At 36.8% G+C, this 22,218-nt stretch overlaps 1 protein-coding gene across 1 annotated transcript in view; it reads left to right on the top strand.

The window, feature by feature from the left end:
• The first annotated feature begins 1,233 nt into the window (after positions 1–1,233).
• Positions 1,234–22,218, top strand: part of phldb2b (pleckstrin homology-like domain, family B, member 2b) — a 31,519-nt gene continuing 10,534 nt past the window's right edge. The window contains exons 1-11 of the mRNA XM_042714441.1: positions 1,234–1,769; positions 4,160–4,279; positions 6,683–7,426; positions 7,499–7,802; positions 11,184–11,528; positions 14,314–14,446; positions 15,681–15,818; positions 17,488–17,616; positions 19,224–19,379; positions 20,095–20,205; positions 20,320–20,409. Coding sequence (XP_042570375.1) covers positions 4,225–4,279; positions 6,683–7,426; positions 7,499–7,802; positions 11,184–11,528; positions 14,314–14,446; positions 15,681–15,818; positions 17,488–17,616; positions 19,224–19,379; positions 20,095–20,205; positions 20,320–20,409 — 2,205 coding nt within the window. The 5' untranslated portion in view covers positions 1,234–1,769; positions 4,160–4,224. The remainder of the gene's footprint in view (positions 1,770–4,159; positions 4,280–6,682; positions 7,427–7,498; positions 7,803–11,183; positions 11,529–14,313; positions 14,447–15,680; positions 15,819–17,487; positions 17,617–19,223; positions 19,380–20,094; positions 20,206–20,319; positions 20,410–22,218) is intronic.

Genomic DNA, 22,218 nt, shown 5'->3' with positions numbered 1-22,218 from the left:
TACTTTGGAAAACACAGTGTCTGAGTAAATGAAAAGGGGAAGAGATTTATGACCTGGGAAATAAGTGCATTATATATTGGAAATGCATAATGTGTCTTTCCAGCAGGGTCTTGGTTTTGGACGTCACACAGAGTTTAATTAGAGTGGTTTTGGATATTTTCTTAATGCGACGCTGTGACTCAGAGCTTCCAGAAGTGTTAGAGTGAGCTACCGAGCTCAGCTTTTCTTCCCCCAAGGTTGTATTTTCCCATAATTCCTGCATTCTTTAGCCTCACTGAGTTCCTCAACGAACGATCCTTCATTCTCTATGCTTATTTTCTATCTCAGTGAGAGCGAGTCAGATAAACATTGACCAGACTTATTCTGACACTTTTCAGTTATGAAGTGCAAATATTAACAGGATTGCGAAATGTGTCATCCGCTTCTGTCTTTGTTTCTATGGGAGGAACTGCCAATAGGCACGACTGTGATGCAAATGAAAACAAATTTATTTCTGTTTTTGAATGCTTTTAGAAAACTACAGAGAGACCAGTTTTGAAAGAACTCATTTTATACATCTGTATTGCAAAAAGAAGACACATGCTAGTTAAAAAAGAATGCTCTGTTAATGAGAAATAGAGGCATATTTGAGGCTAACCTCCCCTGACACTAAATGCTTTCAGTCAATTAGATTAAAACTGAGAGCACGTGAGCTACAGGGCTGGTAATAATCAGCAGAGCTCAGTTAGAGGTCTGTTCCACCTCCTCCACTAACTGTGATGCAACAAGGGACGTCACTTCACCCCAGGCAATTGCAAAACTTCATTTGATTGGCAAATTTTCTGACTGGTGTCAGACTCAGTCCATTATTAGACAATTCCAGACTATGCGAGTCTGTTTATCTAATACTGACTAAGGTGTGTGGTATGTAAACAGCAGAAATCCTGCTATTGAAAACAGACTCTGGCTTTGAAAGAATACTGGGGGAAGAAATTGTGTATAGATAGATTTTCAATGTTACTTTCAATGTTGTTGACTTTTGAACCAGACAGAAATCAGATTAGGCTACTCATTGTCTCATGTATAGCATCATGATTGATGGACGCTGGACATTGGTGATGTGGAAAGGTCAGAAAACTGAAAACTGAGATTATGCTCAGTCTTACAATTGATTTCAATTGGTTTCAGCCAGAGTTCATCAAAATATTAACAAATTATCAAACAACACAAAAATCCTTAAAAATACCTTACAAAAATCTCATAAAAACTCATATAAACCTGGTTGATTCTATAATCTACATTTTGTAGGTTGTTTCTTCACCTCAAGTCGTTCATTGGGGGTTCTCTCAGGTAACTTTATCTCTGAGAAGGTAGACAAAGAAAATGGAGGGGTGGGGTTAAATCGCCCCTTTCACTTACTTTTAAAGTGTTTGCTATAACAAACAAGGTAAATTTCGAGATTACCAGTGTTCATAGTAACACATCATTGAAACTAAACGCTTTGACTTACTTTCAACAGCGAGCTACATCTTCTGTGAAACAGCTTTACTTCCCGCCCGTTTGTACTTGAGTATGTAAAGAGCACCACCCCTTTAGGTTGGGTGTGGAGCGTTTGGGTTATTCTCATTTACCTCAGGACAGGAGAGGAAAGTGAAGCGGTCGCGTGAGACTCGAGTACGTTTATCATACAGTGAAACGCACGCGGGTCATAGCTTTCGGCGTCAAACACTAATTGACTGCAGAGCTCCGTTGGTCATCTGAGGTACTCGCTCAATGGGACTTCCTAAAAGGTTTGTTTTCCTTTCTTTCTTATCGTTTCCTCAGCAAATTGATTAGAGATGTGGTTTAGACTTACATTGCAAGTCAAGGACGCGAACGTTTCTATTACAATCATTGAAGCCGCCTCACAGCGTTGTTAATACAGTAATGTATTTTGTTGTATCACGTCATAGTGTCACTTAATTTTTAATAATAGCCTAAAACTTTGTTTTTGAATATGCTTGAGTGAGCTGACTAGTTTTTATCTTGCTTTTTTCTTAATTGTATAATTTTTAAATTAAATGTCAATATTATGGTACTTTATTGACGTGCGTGACGTCATATAAGGCTATAGGGAAACCACTTTTTTTGCCATGTGTAACTTTTATATAATATTCCCACATTTGTCTATTACAAATTACAAGTCGTTTAGAAATCCACAGCTTATCTCTGTATGTAAATGATTGTCAAGTACAAAGACTGCTGTTGCTACAACTTATTACACTGTTAGTCAGGGTGGACTGTAACAATATGATAAAATAAAATAAATATTTTAAAATATAATGTTTTGGCTGATTTAGATTTATTGTGGTAATCTAATTAAATTGGTAATCTCATTTTAATTTAAAATGATAAACATTATTTTTTTAATAATAAATGCATGCATATAGGCCTATTATAATTTAACTTTCCTCAAATTGTTAAGAGTGTCATATGGTTGACTGTAGTATGTGATTGTTGTTTTCTTAGTGTTTGCATATGTCAGCACATGAACTGTGACCATCATTTTTCCTGAGCAAAAGGCCAGATATGATTTTCTTCTTATCTATCAAATAACATTTACCTAATATCCGTGCTATGATCTTAACTATTTCTCCCCTCTAATTTATAACACTAAACAGATATTAAATGTTTTATTTGTACCAGAAGATTGTTTCCTTGTGCTGCTGGGTTAATCCAATAATTTGAGCAGGGCACTGTTCATAAAGTAACATGCACATTTGATTGTGATCAAAGGACTCTTATTTTTAATCCATGCCTGACTTTAGAAGAGAGCATTTATAAGACGCAGCAGCTGTGTTTGTGGATTCATTTGTGGGGCAGAAGGGCAGGAAAAGACTTGCAATAAACTACAAGTGTAAACTCTTTTTATAAAAGTCTAGGAAACATTTTTATGAACATACACAAATGTATTCTGCATTGAAGTACATGAAACAGAACTGCAATACAGTCACCTTTGGTGCCAGGCTTAGAGGTGTACATCTTTGTTCTTTTGAAAGTGTATTTATTTAGCCTTAGGAGCACAGCTGTGTAGACTAAACACTTATGAGTGTGCACAAACACACACACACGTGTGCCTGTTTATGTTTCTGTTTCATGAGTGTTTCTCTGGACGTGTTATGCCTATGGAAGTGTGTTGACTGACTGGTTTTATTTTCCTGCACATTGTGTCCATCTGCTGTTATGAAATCAGCACATCCCGCAGCTCAAACTGTATTTGTCTGTTCTGTGATGCATTAAAGGGAAGTCCAGAGAAAGCTTTGAAGAAATGTACTGCCAGTGTACCGAAGCCAGGAATGTGTGAGACAGATTTAGAAGACTGAGTGTCAAGGGTCTGGCATGTTAATGACACACACGACTGGACGTTCAGTGAGCTTTTCATTGTTGTAGCATGTGGTTCAGTCAGTGACTAAAGTGCTGGAAAATAATATGCACTGTAAGAAAATCTACCTAATTTAACAATCAAAAACATCAAGCTGGTTAAATAATTTAGATGTTTCTTTCAATAATACACATTAAATACTCTAATTCAATTAAAACAGGCTTCTGTAAAGCTGCTCATGCATTGAATCCACTGATAACTTACAGGCAGTTCCCATTCAAAATTCTTGTTTTGAACAAAGACAGTTCCCATTCAAAATTCTTGTTTTGATGGAATTGTTTTTGCTCACACCAGCTCCTAGACCCTCACAATGAAAAGACCACAGAGGCAAATATTTTGGGGTTTTACTGAGGAGGAAAAAGAGGTCCTACATATTTTCCATGAGCTGTTATTCCGCTTTCTATGACTTTTTTCCGGGCTTGCATCCATCTGCCGTTCTGTGGTCTCTGATTTCAGATTAGTGGAAAGAGCAGACCCAGACCCTCAGGATGTAGTCTTCTGCAAAGAGACAATAAGGAAAAACTGATGTATAAATCAGTTTTTATGGTGAATCAAGCTTTTCTTATTCAGAATTTACAGCCTTGCTGACTGACAACCAGAGTAATTGAATAATGAGGTTGAAAGATGCATTTAAAGTGTAGATTTAAGAGATATTTTAAATTCTAAATTAAATACTGAAATAAACTACGTAAATAACTAACGTGAACACTAATCTGGTCCTTCTCAGATTGATCCGTGTGTTTATTTTCCTCTCTGCAGGTTACACGCTCTGTCTGGGTAAATCCTATATCTTTCGCTTTAACCATCCCGAGGAGGCCAACCGTATGAAAAGCATGCTGCCTCAGAAGAGTCCTGTCTCTCCACTGGTCTACAGCACAGGTAACCTTTACTCCTTAACATCTTTCTTTAATTATCCATCTTATTCACCCAAACCCCCTCAAACTTTAATTATCCATCTTATTCACCCAAACCCCCTCAAAAACAGAAACCACAAATCTTTTGTACACACACACACGGCGTGTAACCTATATCACAACATTCCAGCTCAACCTCCATGGATGATCTTCTCTGTCTGTGTGTGTGTATGTGTAATACATGGTTTCAGTTATCTGTCACAGCTCTTTTGCAGTCTGAAATAGGATCCTCTAAACCTTTGATGTAGCAGAATTCTTTTAAGAGTGTTAAATGTCTACTTTACAGACAAGTCTGCTCAGAGCAATCTCTGCTCCAATTTCTGTATAAAAATGCCACTTAAAAGCCATTGTAAAATAAGGCAGCTCTGACTCATCTCAGCCTCTAGTATCAGATTTAAAAATATATAAAAATGTGCATTTATATTTTTATTTATAACTTCAGATTTTTTTAGTTTTTTCCATATTCTTAAACTGAATATAGATTAAGCCTCCTCCTCTCAGCATCAAAAAACAAAAAAATATTATTATTATTATTAACAACATTTTATAATGGTATATATGCAGCTTAAGTGCCACAAATAAAGCATTAATGAATAATGTTTAATAATTTTTTATTATTAAGTTCATTGCAATTTGGCAGCTTGGAATTATGTTGTTCTATCTGCATTCTGAGCGGTTTTGAGATATTGAACTTCAAAGTTTTTGCGTTTCATATACTTAATAGATAGAACCTTTTTGTTTTATAAATAAAAAGTCTGAAAAAATGTACACAACTTTCAATTTAAAAAAAACATCACATGATGTAAATAAGTTGGCACAGAAAACAAATATGTGAATAACTCAATTTTTACAAAAATGTCAGATAGAACCTTATAATTCTAAGGGTATGAATTGCTGGACTAACTTAAACCCAAAGTGAAACCTAAAAAAAAATAATTTAACTATATATCTATATGAATGACGTTTACCATTGAGTACATCCGCAAGTGTAGTTTTGCCCGATTTAACATAGAGTATATCTAAGTAAACCCACACACACTCAGGGAGCCAGTCTGTCTCATGGAATGTGTGATCTGTACACAGATGTGGTTTGGATTCTCCCTGTTGATTGATTGAACATTTTGAGTGAGGTGTAGAGAGTAACATAAATCATTGCCACCTCCTCTCAGTCTTTTTCTCACTCACACTGTGTTGCTAGACTCCAGGAATGAATCTTCACATAAACAAATGTGCACCCACACACTCAAAGTGCATTGTACATAGCAAACACACACTCTTGGCCTCACTGTGCTCAGTATACTAGTATAAGTTAAACTTTAACCCTTACGTTGTTGTCTAGTTAGTTTATGGGGTGAGGGCCTTACCAGTGTGGTATATACACCAGCATGCATCAGAAGCCATATAAAGTGAAGCTTGTCACTAAATGGTTAGCCAGAACCTCCCCATGTATGGTTAAAGTTTGTGTGATCTTTCAAACATATCACCCCACCACCCCATCATCCTTATAAAACATCCAACAACTTCCCTATCTACTTCCTTTGTTACCTTCACATGAGAGATTCTTTCATGATTTAAGTTCTGCTTCAGCCTAATGTACACACATGCACCTTAAAGAGATAAAGGGATTTTTCTTGGCATGTGCAGGTTTATGTGTTTTATGAGCATTCACGTCAGTCATCTGAAGTGGGATTTCTTTGATCTTCGCAGTCTTGGCACGTGGCAGAGCGAAGCTTACCTCTCGCCCAGAAAGCAAATGAGAAAAGTGTATCTTTGAAGGGGGGAGATAGAAGAGCAGACATAGAGGCCAAACTAAAAATGGACATCTTTTGTCTAATCTCTTCCTAGCCTGGATCATCTACAGTTATTTTAAAAGTTAAACAAATTACGTTAATTAAGGAAGTTTTGTGTCTTTTGTATTCCTGGTTCAACCCATTGTGCAGTGTTTTGTGTAGAGTAGACTTTGGTCAGTTTCTGTTTCTAGAACATTCTGGACTTTGGTCAGTTTCTGTTTTCAACAAAATATACTAACACACTAAAAAATTGGAAATCAAAGCAGACGAGACACATTTAAAAAATTCACAGCAACCCATACTCACCCAATTTATTGGCCCCTGAGAGAAAACTGATGATCTTTTGGTTCCAGTTCATTGCAGGTCAAACGAATCTCAGGTATAGCAGTCCGAGCTCCCCATAGTCCTGCAAACAATTAAAGCAATTCCAGGAGTTAACAAGGACCAAGCAGACAGTTATATAACTCCTTGTAACCACTTTCTCATGTTTGTAATAGTCTGACCTTTTCAAAAACGAAACTGCTCGTAATAAACTCTCATTTATTCTTCTGAAGAACCTTTCTTGTGTTTATTTTTAGATTATCTGAAGTTCAGCAGTGACTTCAGTCATTGTCTAGGTGGCTCTGGCTCTAGAGGGATGCGCTCCGTCTCTGAACTGCGGGATTTGATGGACACTTTACAAAAAAAGAAGCAGGCATTAGAAAACAGCTTGCGAGCCAATGGGGACTCAAGCCCCTCCTACTTTAGCATGACGCAGTCTCCTCCCACCACACCCTCCCCAATATCCTATCAAGAACAAACCCGCCGATTGTACAGCTCCGAAAGGCCACCACTTGCTGCCAAAGTACCAGCACATTCATCCAGCAGCATGCCTCCATCTCCTCGCCGTTCCGACCCCCGAGAGCGCGACACACCACTTCCTTATTCCCGACCCATGACCCGGAACCAATCTCAGGATAGTCTGCTCCTCAATACATCAGACAGTCGCCGTGCCTGGACCTCAGGCTCAGCACTCTCAATGTGGAATGGCTCATCCACTGTTGCGACCGATTCCCTCCCACCAACACCAGTAGGCGGTAGTGGTGCAGCCAGCATGCCTTCTAGTCCTCGTCTGTCTCGTAGATTCCAGACTCCAGATGCAGGCCGCAATGGAGGACTCGAACCCGCTCCACGGCAACGAAAGTACTCCGCTGGGTCACTTACTGGAATGAGTTCACACTGTCACTCCCTACCACGCCTCTATCGACCTGCTGACACTCAGCTTACCCTCCTGCCAAGTTATCGGTCTCCTGACAGGCAGCTTTCTCGTCCAACTGGTGCCAGCAACCAGAATGGTCATTCTGAGGTAGTCTCCATCTCACTGTCCAACAGACCTGTTATCAAACACACCGTAGCCCCTCCAGATGTCACCATGACATCGGGAGAAGCCACCAGCCCCCGCCAAGCCAAGAAGGTGAGTTTGACATCCACCAGCTGCTACTCGGAATTGGACAGGCAAGCCATGCGTGGTCCCTCACCAGCTCTAGAGATTGGTCTCGGGGAGAGAAGGCAGTCATTTGGAAAGGCAGGCCTGGGTCCGCCGAGTGGCTTCAGGGAGAGAAAGGGCAGCATCAGCTCTCTCAGTGGAAAGGAAGAGCTTCAAGACTACCATCAGAGACAGAGGGATGAAAGACTGCGGGAACAGGAAGAAAAAATACTGATAAAATACAATAACCACATTATGTTCATGCATTTATTTAAATAAAGCAAGAAATACATGAAAATTCACCCTATCCATTTTTCTAAATGCATGTTATAGATCTTACAGTTAAACAACAGACTTCTTTGGTGACTTATGCAGGACTTTGCTGTCCTCTTAAACCTTGCCCCTGTCTTTCAATTGACTGCAAGCTCACATTCAGATCTGCCTCCATCCAATCAACAACCAAAAGACTGAACCAAGATCCCACCCTTCATTTTTTTTGATAATCCGTTTAACTTAGTTGTACATCACGATATGGAAGAAAATATCTGCCAATACTTTGATTACATCATAACTTTTTATTTTTTGTACATGTTCCTTGTATCCTGTTCAAATGCAAGAACTTGCTCTACCTCCAAGTTGACTTTCCTTTTCTGCTGATGTCACCTAGGCTAGGTGCATTAAAGTAAACCAATAGCCAAATTTGGATTAACTACTATTTGTATGAACTACAATCTTTACAAACTCTTGATTATAGTTAACCATAACTTACTGACAGTTAGTTTTAGTTGATTTAATTAAGTTGTGACTGCCATACCTTTCATAATCTAACCAATTCCCAATGACTCAAATCCCACCCTACTTTTTTCTCATCAAATCTCCTAGTTAGCTCAAAATGTCACATTTCATAAGTAAAATGGGTTTTAAATTCTGTTTTATGTTGACTTTAACACAAAATATGCATATCATTATAGAAGTACTCAAACATCTGCATTTCCAATCAACTGTTTCATTTTTATTATAATTTTTTATAAGCATATTTCTTCTTAAGACTCACCCAATATAAAAAAACGAATGACTTTGATGATTGATTTCATCTAGAATATTTAAAATTCCTCCTCCATTACCCTGTTTTCTTTTCTCATTTTGAAGGGGGTATCACATTATATTCAACTTTCCTTGCAACATTGGATCTTGTGGGACCTCAGATATGGGGTATCCACACATGCAGATTAATTAATCTTCCTGCCAAACTTGCGCTCTGGCATTTCACTTGGCTATAACAAACAGACTATGTGCAGGAAGGCCCCTCTGGTTCTCTGTAGTGGATGCGGTGGAAGACTCTAGCAGAGGTGTGGCTGCATAAACCTCCTATTAATAGACAGCTCGACAGCCCAGAACCACATCCACTTTTACTGAACCAGGCCTCTCGAAAACACTCTCTCTGGGAGGCCGCTCACAGCTGCAGATGATCCTGGCAAATTGCCCATACTAACATGCCCCATTTTTGCTTCTCAGCTGCTCTCAATGGGGTTCAAATGAAAGGCAACAGAGTTTTTGTACACTGTGGTTAAGGGAGGCCACCTGTGGCGCCGCCCTGCTGGGCAGAGGCCAAACCATCATCGTAGGCCGCCCACTCATTAGTTAGCAAAAAAACCACATACAGGTGGAGAATCGTATCCACACAGACTTTCAATACAATTCCTCAAAAAATGAAAAAATATATCCACACATAGACTTTCACTGGGTTTCTTTAAAAAACATATTATTACAGACTTTAGCCATGTTGTACATTCCAGAAAACACACACTCATTTCACAGTTGCGTAGCATGTTTTGTTTTTTCTTTTTCAGAGGTCTAAAATTTTGGGAGAAAAACTATCCAATAGCATTTCCAAATGGCAGCAGCATTGGAAAAAATCTTTGTGAAAAAGTTAATTGCATGCATTTGATATCTATTTATATACTTATATACTCTATTTATCTACTGGTAATTTATATGTCGCTCGCAGAGATATAAATTGCTTTGCCAATGACTTTGAATGGTTGTAAGTGCATATAGATGTTTTTTCCCCGCTTTTATTCCCATGGAAAATCCTGCTCCAGTTCCTGAATGCCTGATCACAAATGTAGTGCCATTAAATTTCTATTTGCTTGTTCTAACTAGAACTTTTTCTAGCACACGTTAGTGCTATGCTAAGCTAGCAGTAATTGTATCTATTAAAAACATTTTTGTTAATTGAAATAAAATACAATTATTAGAAGAAAAACTTAAACTAGGATTTTTTTTTATGTTTACTTAGCAACCAACTGAAATAAGTTTAAGTACTAAGAATAAAGAGAAATAAAAATAAATTGAAACTATTTAGTAATGACTCTATCAGTATAAATATTTTTAAAAATAACACTGGTTATATAATGTGAAGAGTGATTTAAATAACATCAACATGTTTATATTTTCGAGAATAAATACACCACCAAGCAATAACTATCATTTGACAGATCAATCCTATCATTGATACAGAGAGTTTTTAGAAACTGATTAGGATTATGGGAGGGGATCCAGTGAAGTTTTCCCTTTCGTTCATGCACAGGGGCTGGTAGCGTGTCTAATGAATAAAAGCGGAAGGATTGAATCACATTGCTCCTATTTGTATATACTTTCCTGTCCAGTGCCAGCAGTGTTTTTATTGGGTCTAATTTCACTCCTCTGCCCAGTTTCTGAGAGCTCCCTCTCTCTCTGTTCCATTTGCAATCTCCCTTCCTACCGACTCATCAACCTCCCATCAGAGGGTTTGTGTTTCTATCACCAGCTTAGTGTGGTGCTGAAGATGAGTTCATGTCTCTCAGTAATTTGTACTTGCTGTGCTAAGGAACGTAACTAAAACTGGCATTTTTTTGAGGTCATGATCTCATCCTGTGAGGTGGAGGTCACCAATAGTTACATGCCAAACCACAAAAACAATTGATATCACTATTAAAAATATCTAAATAATAATGCATAAAAAATGCATAAAAATGCTGTGCTTGTTTTATGGACTAGGTTTCAGTTCTCAAGGAAATATCTTCATTATAGATTTAATAACTGTTAATATGCCTGTGATGCAGGGCAGGTTGTTCATTCTCAGCTACATGAACCTGTGAGATCATTTTTCTTGGCTCTGGAAATGCTCGCCTGAACTTGCTGTTTGCATTTCCATATCAGTCGATAAATACAGGGATTTTTTTCAGGCCAAGTGCACTCCTCCATGGCCCGGGTTGTTTTTAGATGTATATTCCTGGTTGTGTTCATCTGGTCTTTCTCTGATCGCAGTTTGGGACTGTCAAAAGTGCTTTTGAAATCAAAGATGTTTATATATTGGACCTTCTCGATAATGTAAGAAGAAATAGCAGTAATGTTCTTCAAGTTAACCATGGGCTATTAGTGTGAAATGTCTGCATGAGAGTTCTCTCCAAATAACAAACATGTTCTGCACTACTGCAGATAAATCTGTTTGCATTTCAAAGGTTGAGAAAGGTGTCCTAAACTATCATTCCCTCCAGCTGTCTGATTGTGAGTTTTGATACTGCATGTGTCCAAATATGCATTTTTTTCATACTGTCTCTGTCTGATCTATAGGAACGTCAGCGTCTGGAGACTATCCTTAATCTGTGCTCTGGGCTGGGCCGTGCAGAGCAGGACAAAACTGGCTTGGCCGTTGCAGACTTGCAGAAGATCAACAAGGAGCTGGAGAAATTACAGGTGTCAGATGATGAGTCTACATTCTCAGACTCTGCAAGTCTGTCAGCCAGCATTTCTGCTGAAAATGACTATGGGCTTAAAGCCCAGGAGACCCAAGCCAGCAAGGAGAGACAGGTACGGCAGCGCAAGAATAGTGGACACAGAGAAGCCAGGGTGGAGACAGCTGTCCTTGGCTCCGCTCCCACCCCTTCTCCTCCTCACACACATACAAAAAATAAAATTAAAAAACCCACCCAAAACACACAAAATACACTCATAAAAGTATAAAAAAGAGAAAAACACACCACACACATACTAAAAATCACCATCTTACGAATGTCTGGTTAACAGTCATTGCATTTGCATTGCAAAAAAACATAAAAAACCAAAAAATACTTTATGACTCCTATTATATTAAATAAAATACACTATAATAAATTAAATAAAAATTGCTGAAATGGAAATGTACTACTCTTAAAAAACTATATCAAAAAAAAAATTATTTAATTATATTAAATAATAATTAAATTATATTATATTATATTATATTATATTATATTATATTATATTATATTATATATTGCAGATATTTTGTTATTAATGGGTGAAATGGTAATATATGTGACAATGGACCACAAAATCAGTCATAAGGGTCTTTTTTTTTTATACATCATCTCAAAGCAGAATAAATAATCTTTCCATTAATGTTTGGTTAGTTAGGACAGGACAGTATTTGGCTGAGATACAGGTATTTGAAAATTTGGAATCTGAGGGTGCAAAAAATCTAAATACAGAGAAAATCGCCTTTAAAGTTGTCCAAATGAAGTTCTTAGCAATGCATATTATTAATCAAAAATTAAAGGTGCTGTATGTAGGACTGACACCGAGTGGTTGAACTAGGTATTGCAGTCCAAATTCAAAATATTGGAGAGGGTTTTTTTCACCCGGCCCCTCCTCCTCAGACTTGACTCACATGCAGGTTGCCAGATTGACGACACAAACAGCAACGAGCGCACTTGACGATGAATGAAATTAAATATGCTTTGTTGTTCGCCAACTGGCAACCCGGGGTGCTGAAATACAGTTTGGTAAACTGGCAGTGGGCGGGTTTGACAAACCAAAACTGACTGTAGCATTGTTTTTCAGATAAACAAGTGTTAAAAAATATAAAATTATAAAAAAAATAACATTTTTAAAATATACCCCCGCGTTTTGAGACTGGTTTTGTGATCCAGGGTCACATATGAATATTTTCAAGTCTTTTCTGCATGCAGTGTGTTTTAATCTTGTTAGGTAATTGAATCATTTGTAAAGCTAGTCCTTTTCCATACTGCTAATTCCTAAGAGGTTATAAGAGTTTACCACCCTTCCTTGGCATGCACACAACCTCACGCACACTTTAATCCAAGAAGGAATGCGGGGGTGTCTTCCCTTTAACTCCTGTATGGACTAATCTAATTAGTCTTCTGCGTAGGAGTAGAAGTCATTCATTGGTTCTGTTATTTATGCATTTACAGATATGCTATAAAACACAAAATAGCCTTGGAAACCATTTTATAGAAACTATAAATCTGTATTGGCCCTCTTTCTCCCTTTTAGCCCACAAAGAAACAGCTGAAGCAGCTCAGAGATGTGCCCTCCATAGTATAAACTGTGATGAGCAGATATAAACATCACTGTCCAAATATAGCAGGGTCATGCGCATTGTGTTTGGTCGATCTTTGCCTCACACAGTGGAAAAATGTCTTCTCACCCATATGTGCTGCCCTAATCATATATGCACGAAGGCCTACATGTGGAATCTTCCAGGTCAAAGGTCAACTTTTTGCTTATAAAACTCAAAATAAGCAGATCTCCTTCCACGGATATTGAAAACCTAGATAAATAATTGGTTTAGGAAATGGAGTGTGTAATTCCACCCCAATTTTCCCTGAAGTTTCCGTTGGACTCATTGTTAGTGTTCATTCAGTGAATCCTGTTTCTCAGAGCTAAAGATCAGCGCAGCTGCCAGAGGCTATAGATGGCTTGCATTAAAGTGCTTTACACTATTTGCATTGACATTTAGCCCAGTTGTAAAAGTAGCATTAGGAATCAATTCAAAACCAAGCATTACTAATAAGTTTAGCTTAGAACGTTAAACATTCACTAATAGCAACTGATAAATGTGTACATACCTGAACGAGGGGACAAAATGCACATGATAGCTCTGTTTCAAAGCCTAGTGAACTGCCCTGCTTTTTGCTGTCTACATAGGCAGCTAACTTCTAAATAAGAATCGTAACGAATACAGAACCTAATAAAAGACTGCTTTGAAATGCTCTGGTGCTTCCCACTCAAAGTTTGCTGCAGTATTATTTATATACTGTTATAATATTCATTAATATATAATTTAATGTTATTTTGATAGTTTTAGTTTTTATTTAAGTTTATTTTGTTATGTGCTTTTGTCATTTTTTTATTAGTTTTTATTTAAATGTTTATATTTAGCTTTAATTTATTTTTATTTTAAGTTTGAGTTTCGGTAGTTTTAGTACTTTAAACATATTTTATTTCAGTTAGTTGCTAAGGCAACCTTTCTAAGTTTTAGGGAAGTGACGTGTAATTGAATTTTATTTATTTATTTATTTATTTTAATTAACATTTAGAGTGTTTAGTGTTACATTAGTATTGTAGTATTTATTAATATTTTAAAATAGTTTTTATAATAATAAAAAAATATTTTTCATTTCAGTTTTAGTTTTAAGTTTTAGTAATTTTATGTGCTTCTGTCATTTTTATTATTTTCAAATATTTCTATTTCTATTTAATTTATTTTTATTTCAGTTTTAGTAATTATAGTGCTTCAAGTTTGTCATTCATCTAATTTTTAAAATTATTATTTTAGCTTTATATGAATTTCAAAAAACTATTTTAAGTCATTTTAATTTTAAACCAAGCCAACTTAATGTCTTTTATGTGTTTTGCTTTTTATTTTATTGTTCAGTATAGTTGGAGGTTACTTACATTATCTTGTCTTCAGCAGGTGCCTGAGGATGACACACAGCTGAAGCTGGACGTGAGACGTATAGAGGAGGAGAGGATCCAGGTCCTGAACAATATGGAAGAATTAGAGCTGAAGATCAAAGACCTTGACAACCAGATGGAGGAGTCCATCAGAGAGGTACAGTAGACACACAGGTCACGGAGGAAGTAGGAGAGATCAGGAATGGTGGGAGTAGAGAAGGGAGAGTGTCTATGTGGGAGAGTTGTGCATGTGTAATCAGGAGCTGTGATGAGGACCACAGCTAGACAAGGAGGTCCAAACTGCCAAGACTAAATCTGTTTTACTTTCTCTGTTTTTCCCTTTAAATTATGCTCTTCATTTCTGATTTGATTTCACTGTATTTCCACTGTAATGCACTTTTCCTTCCTGTCATCCTCATTTTTCCTATTTGTACCTTTCTCTCCTTAACGATCTACTGATGTTTAAATTTGCACTTAGAGTTAGAGTGGTGTCTATCTATGTCAGAGAATGGATGCTACAATCATGCACTAAAATTAACAATAATTAGATTAGTAGTCTCTTCGTAGTGGTGTAAAAAATAGCTGTACACTCTTAAAAATAAAGGTTCCAAAAAGTTTTCGCAGCAATGCCATAGAAGAACCAAATTTGGCTCCCCAAATAGCCTTTCAGTCAACAGTTCTCAAAAAATTGTAATTGTAAATTTTTCTTAATGTGAAGAACATTTTAAAACTCTAAAGAAAAATATTCTCAATATATACATAGAGAATGGAAAGTTCTATGGATGTTAAAGATTCTTCATGGATCCATAGATGGCAGGAAAGTATCTTTATTTTTAAAAGTGTGTAGCTAACAGTATTTCCATCTAGCCAACGTTATGGTGTCTTGATCCTTACAAACTGCTTCTGTTCCATTGTTTTTCACTCTGTCAGGTTGGTTCTGAACATAAGAATGTATCCTATTTCTATGCCCTCTTAGACACTGCAAAGTTGTTCATAAAGCCCAAGGTCCAAGGCACAAGAGAAAGCTGGCCTAAGTTGGCCTTAAACAGAAACTCCTGTGTCTTGATTAATGATACGTAGGTAGGTTGGTCTTGTGTCAGCTGTTCCATTAGAGCTCTGTTCAGTAAACCCAAAATGTCAGTGTAGTGTTGTAGTTTTATGAGGTTGGGCTTTTATGGGTTTAGAATGTGGGCCCCTTTTTATTTGTGTGAAATGAGGCACCTTGGTGGTCCAGATCGTAGCGACATGACATCACTGTTCTCCACAAAATCATTGAATTTGTTGCAGTAGTTACTCTAAGTGAGAGTGAATTTTTGTGATGGATTTTTTTTAAAACAGAACTTTAGTTAGAGTAAAAAATTAAGTACAATTAAGTTTGTGTGTGTGTTTAGTTGGAAGTGGAGCGCGCTCTGTTGGAAGGTGAGCAGGATTCGGAGATGGCTCAGCTACAGCAGGAGAAAGACGCTCTGGAGCAACTGAAAGAGAAGATGGCTGACACTGAGAACAAAGCACAGATGGAAAAATCTCAGGTATGTGCCTGTATATCAGTGTTAGGGAGTACCTAACACTGAAGTTATTAAATGAACTCAAATGCGCACTCCTAAACTGTCCATTCTTTTGGTATTTACAGTAGTTCAGTAGTCAGATTCATTTTTAAGGATTTAGTTCCTTTAGACAGTTCATATAAATATCAAAAGTATACTACTTTGTTTCTGTCAGGACTACTTTCGTCAAAGATGATTGACAATTAGCATACAGTTTGGATTGGCGGTTTGGTTCTGTTCTTGGCAAGAACTCCCTGTGCATCCAAGCAGGCTAGCATTGATAAGAGCAGCGATAACCCCGCAAAACAAAACCATATGCTGATATCCCCCAACACAAACTGACAGCGAAAATCTCATAAGCATGTTTCTAACAGAAACCAGATAGCCTTAAGAACAAGAATGTTCCCAGTACAACTGTAGTTTTAAGAACAAGCATGTTCCCAATCCACTGTAGCTTTACGCTTTCCAAAAAAAAAAAAAACACAGCATTATACCAAATACCATAATACATAATACCATAAAGCATAATACCAAATAGAATGTTTCTTGAGCATCATGTCAGCATATTGGAATGATTTCTAAAGGATCATGTGACACTAAAGACTAATGGCTGCTGAAAACTCAGCTTTGCCATCACAGGAATAAATTACAGTTAAAGTTCTTTTAAATTAAATGGTAATAATAATTTATCATGTTACTGTATTTTTGATCAAATAAGTGCAGCCATTGTGCACATTAGAGACTTCTTTTAAAGAAAATCATACTGACCCAAACTTCAGTGCAACAAAATGAAACACTGATTTGAGGCCCTAGAGGTCCTTGTGATGTATTTTGTAGCCAATTGCTTTTGTTCATCATTGGTTTTGAGTCTGTTATAGAATTTTGCACGTTTCATTATTAATTTTTATTGTAGATTTGTGTTACCCTAATTGAGATGTTCCATTGCGATTAGGATGCTTTTGATGCTTCCGTGTTGCTAATGGCTTTTTTAAAAGGTAGCTTTAATTAGTTATGCTAAGCTATGGTTTCAAAAAAAAGGTAGCTTTAATTAGTTATGCTAAGCTATGGTTTCAAAATATCTTATTAGTATCTTTGCCAGAGCACCTTTGTGTACAGAATGTTACATTTACAATTTTGTTGTTTGAGCCTTAAATTCATTTGCATAACACACACACACACACACTGTGGCAGCCTCTCAGTCTGAGACACTTGAGATACAAAACCTTTAGCTGACGGGGTCCATTTCTGACACTTGATGCAAGATTCGTGATATTATTGCGTTTTGTTGTTTGACAACCATAAACTGTCTATGGTTGGACTACTTGATGCAAGAATTGCATTGAACACTGGTGTCTGTTATCAAATTGCTATTGAGGCCATTGTTTGCAGTGTTGTTAACATGCAAAGTGGCCACTTGTCAAATTCAGTTCAATTCGAACTGATTGCTGAGGTATTTTACAGTTGTTTGAGTGTTGATAATGTTAGCTTTCATTTTCCTGCATTTTCATGTTCTTCATTTAATTCAACACCTTCACATCCATCATGCCTCACTCGTGCTGTTACTGACTGTGTAGTAACTAACCCTGCCCACCCCACCTGCCCCTGCACTAACCCTTCTCTCCTCTCTCCCTGCATCATATGCACGTACATGCAGGAAAAAGCCAAGCTAGATGCGGAGCGTGTAAAGTTAGAGCGACTGGCGCATCTGCTTGCAGAGCAGAAGACTCAGTTGGACACCTGCCCTGAAGCCTTGAAAGAGCAACTTCAGCTGCAGCTCTGCAGGGTCAGTACTCACACAGCCTTCATCCACCTCTTCCTCATAACCATGTCCTTGTTCTCTTCATTCCTAGTGCTTGCATCTGTCTTACCTCCATGAGAGACATTTCAGCTGGCTTCCTACTCTTGTATCGCGTGCGCTTTCTGTATGTTTGTTATGAATTGCATGATGGTTTTGAATTTTAAAAAAGTATAATTTTTTTTTTTTGGTATAATCAAAATATTGCTCCTGGCACTGGGTAATATTTGATTCTCTAAAATTGTAAATAATTTTTTAAAAATATTTTAAATAAAAATTAAATATTAATTATTAAGTGAAATAAATTTATTACATTTTTAATTTTAATTTAATTAAAAAAATTAACAGTAATTCTAAGTCTAAATATTTACAGATTTTTGTTCATGTGCAAATATTAAATATATTTTCCCCCAAATTCACATTACTGTAATCCAAAAAATCTCATCCTCATTATTATAATGCATTGATATTATTATTTATTATGTAATTATTATGTTATTTTAGCATCATTGAGATCTATTGTTTAGTTTTATTTTTATATTTCCCATTTTCATTTGAACTTTAATTTATCATTTTAATAGTTTAAGTATGTTTATGTAGTTTGTATAAAATTTTATTTTAAATAAATAAATCAATATAACTAAAACAAATATAAATGTGATATTGAAAAAAAAAAAAATCTAAATATTATACTACAAAAAACAATCTTTATTCTTCACATAAATCCAAAATCTAATAAAATAATTATATAATAAAAATCATTATTATCTTAATCACCAAATTAATTTTTCAATTTCTATAATTATTTCTTTATATGAATTACTATCTATATATATATATTCATAAATATATATTAATAATCATGATGATGATGATGTATTATTATGATGACACACCCTAACCCTAACCCTAACCCTAATAAAGGTGATTTTTTTTTTTCTTTCATTCTTTCTTTTTTTTTTGGCATTACAATATTGAGAAATTGGAGAAGGGGGTGCTTAATTGTCAAAAAATAAATAAATAAATAAATGTCACAGTGCTAAAAATCCAAATCCAAATTATTATTTCTTTGCCCAAGACATGTTTCATACGTTTCATGAGATTCACCCCGATAGGCTGGTACACAGTCTCTGATAGTGACCACATAAGATGTAAATGAAGTTATAGGAAGGGACGAGGTTATTTAAAGCTGGCAGGCCTTGAATGAAAGTGTGGAGTACAGTAGCTGTTTCTGCAATGGAATGGAATGGCTGCAGAGCTTCTTTTTGTCACAGAAGGTCATGTTATATGAGTGTTGACATGATTGATCTCTAAAGGTCAGTGGTGACGGGTGAAAGTTGTGGCTGGTCCTCTGTTCACTGGCATGTAGCGGCGCATGTTTATAGCAGTTATTGGCCTGCTTCCAGCAGGGTTAAGCCTTAACCCCTGTCTCCATCCATCACAGACTACTCTACCAGAGCAGATTTGGTTTGAACTGAACTTTTTTTCTTTGATTGAGGCTTGTTGAACTGTGGTAGTATTACGACTTCATTTCCTTTTCAGTTTAAAGATATAGAACTAGCACAAATTCAGAGCATCATGTCTTTGTGTATCAGGATGCAGAGACACTAGAGGTGGAGACCAAGCGGTTCGAAGACCTAGAGTTTCAACAGCTGGAACGAGAGAGTCGTCAGGATGAGGAGAAAGAGACTCAGACACAACATATTCTCAGGGAGATCGCAGAATACCAGAGAAGCACCGTCACACGGAAGGTGAGTTTCCTGAATATGCATTCATCAGCCTGTTGGTGCCTTCTTGTCATCCTGGAAAGTTCTTACTTATGAGAAGGCTTTTTCTCATTTCTTACAAAGACGGAAAGCTTTTAAGCACTAGTCCAGAAAAATAAAAAGCAAAATATGTGAATTAAGTGTAACTTATGTTTTATCAATATTATAGTTCAAACGTTTGGGTTCGATACAGTTTTTAAAATGTTTTTGAAAAAAGCCTCTTATGCTCACCAAGGCTTAAGGCTGCATTTATTTGATCGAAAATACACATAAAAACCGTAATATTGTGAAATATTATTACCAGCCTCCATTAATCCAATCTTCATATGACACATGATCCTCCAGGAATCATTCTAATATGCTTATTTGATGCTTTAAGAAACATTTTTTTTTCTTATTAACAATGTTGAAAACAGTTATTATTAATAGTTAACTGCTTAATATTTTACATAATACATTCTTTCCTGGATTCTTTTTGAAAAGAAGGTTTAAAAGAACAGCCTTTAAAAGAATATACTTGCTAAATAAAATTATTTTAAAAATCTTACTGACCATCATTCTAGTGCTGCCACGGAGAACGATGGGAACGTTTTAGCACAAGCCTCTTAAAGTGTCTATTTGACTCGTCTCCAAAGTTGAGGCTCAAAGAAAATATGTAAATATGATCATTCCAACACGTTTATATGTGTGACACCTTTAGGAGAGGCTCCTGGCCCTGAAGAAACAGCACACCCAGATTTCCCAGCAGGCTCAGAGGGACAAAAACAACTTTGTGAAGGAAAAGAACAATCTTCAGATGATGCTACAGCGGGTATGTCTGTGTCATATTACTACAAATCCATGCTACACTGCCTTTTTTGCACCCTTCATTGAAAGCCGTTATTGGTGCTTCTGAATCATAACAGAATTTCTTGTGTTTTCCCAGGAAAAAGAGAATCTCGCCAACTTGGAGAAGAAATATTCTGAGCTCACTGGGGCATTGGGTTTCCCTGTCAGTCCCATCAGTATGAAGGGGGTAAGTCTGACAGGATTGTGGGTTCTCTGCAAATCTTCTCTTGACATGGACTATGGAATCCTCTCTTGGACTGCACATGTGTTATGGGCCTGAGCACTTCAACCATGTGTGGCTGCCCCAAAAGGTTACTATAACATCATGAATGGAACTATAGTATATAAGGAAGTCTTCACTTTGATAGCTTTTTCATCCATGACCCTCAAAATCACCAGTTGTAGAGGGTTGTTTGTAGGGCTGCAACTAACGATTATTTTGCTAATCGATTAATCGTAAAAAGCACCGTGGAAACGGGTACTTTATTCCCTGTTTTCCCCAGGATTGCGATGTGTGTCCAACACATAGTGAATTTTGCCATGCCCACAAAACCCTGTCTCCACTTCCTGCTGACCTGCTGATGTTTTCTTCTCTTCTTCCCTCCCCTCTCACCACCAAAAACGCTGAGTTACCTTCCTATCTGACCATCTCTTCCAAAAACTCTGAGGTGTCAAAAAAGCTTATTAGGAAATCTTAGAACATATTTTCACAAAGAATAAGAATAAAACATGTGCAGTAAATGCATTTTATAATTTTTGTTGTTGCACACAGCTGCTTTCCTGGAAACAGCTTTACCTCTTATGCTGTGACATGCCACTTCTCGAATAAAGTGCCAATGGCATGAACCTGAAGGGAACTCACATTTTAAAGTAAAATTTATGTCTTAAAATAACATCTAAGGTTGTCCAGAAAAATAATTCCCACACAAAAAACCTGTTTTGAAAAAGAGCAGTGTACTTAGAAAAAAAAGTCCTTGGAGGTTTTTAACCTCTCTCATTTATCCCTGGTAAAACGACAAAGCTTTAAATGTGAATTGTTAAAAAGCAATGTTATCAGCTTTTACGACTAAACATTTGCAACAACAACATTGTACTAGATCTGCACATCTTTGCACATGATTTTCATTTTAATATTTTTTAACAGTGCAAAATTCAAAACTTAATAAAGCGATAAAATTTTTACAAAACAGCTTATGCCTTTTGAAGGAATTCGACTTTTTATTCACACTCATTATTTGAGAAAACTTTGCATTGCAGTGCAAAAAGGTCAACATTCCAAATGATTCATCTGTTTTTAAGGATATGCTTGCCGCATTAAACATTTTTTACACAGGTACTCTTCTTTTTTGAAGGCACCCCTCTGCCCCCCCATTCACCAAACTTCCCCCCCAATTTCCAAATTACATTCAACAAGACCAATTAACAGTAAACTAAACCAATATGGTTTGTTCCAGGGCTATGTTACAGTCAATGAGATCAATGAACTGTATTCTCAGCTGGGGGGTAAAATCCGGTGGCTCACCCCACTTTGGTCACCGCCCCCCTCCCCACCCAAAATTATTTAGCAACGACATCATTACTCCTCGATTAAATCCTGACTCTAGTTGTTTGCCCCTCACCGTGCCACAGGACTTGACCCCAACACATAGTGAATGCCCCCAAACCCTGTCTCCACTTCCCTGCTGACCTGCTGAGAGCACTGCCCCCGCCTATGCAAAAATGCTGGGTAATGAGGGTGAGGTAACATGTGTGTTGATCAGGATGGTTTACCTCCTAACATGTGTTAGGAATTAAAATAACCTCCAGGATTTAGTTTTATCAGTGCTTAGTGTGCACATTTTTGTTTTTATGGAAACATTAGTGAATTCTCATGTTACATGGTCACTGTTTTAATGATTTTATTTTTGATGGTATTTATTTATTTTATTTTATTGATTATATATGCTTGTCATTAATCATTTTTTAACATCTTGAATGTATGTTTTTTCCTAAATTT

Source organism: Cyprinus carpio, chromosome A24 (assembly GCF_018340385.1).
Source record: "Cyprinus carpio isolate SPL01 chromosome A24, ASM1834038v1, whole genome shotgun sequence".
NCBI classification, from domain to species: Eukaryota; Metazoa; Chordata; class Actinopteri; order Cypriniformes; family Cyprinidae; genus Cyprinus; species Cyprinus carpio.
The sequence above is the reverse complement of the archived record's forward strand: the minus strand, read 5'-3'. Positions and strand labels throughout refer to the sequence as shown.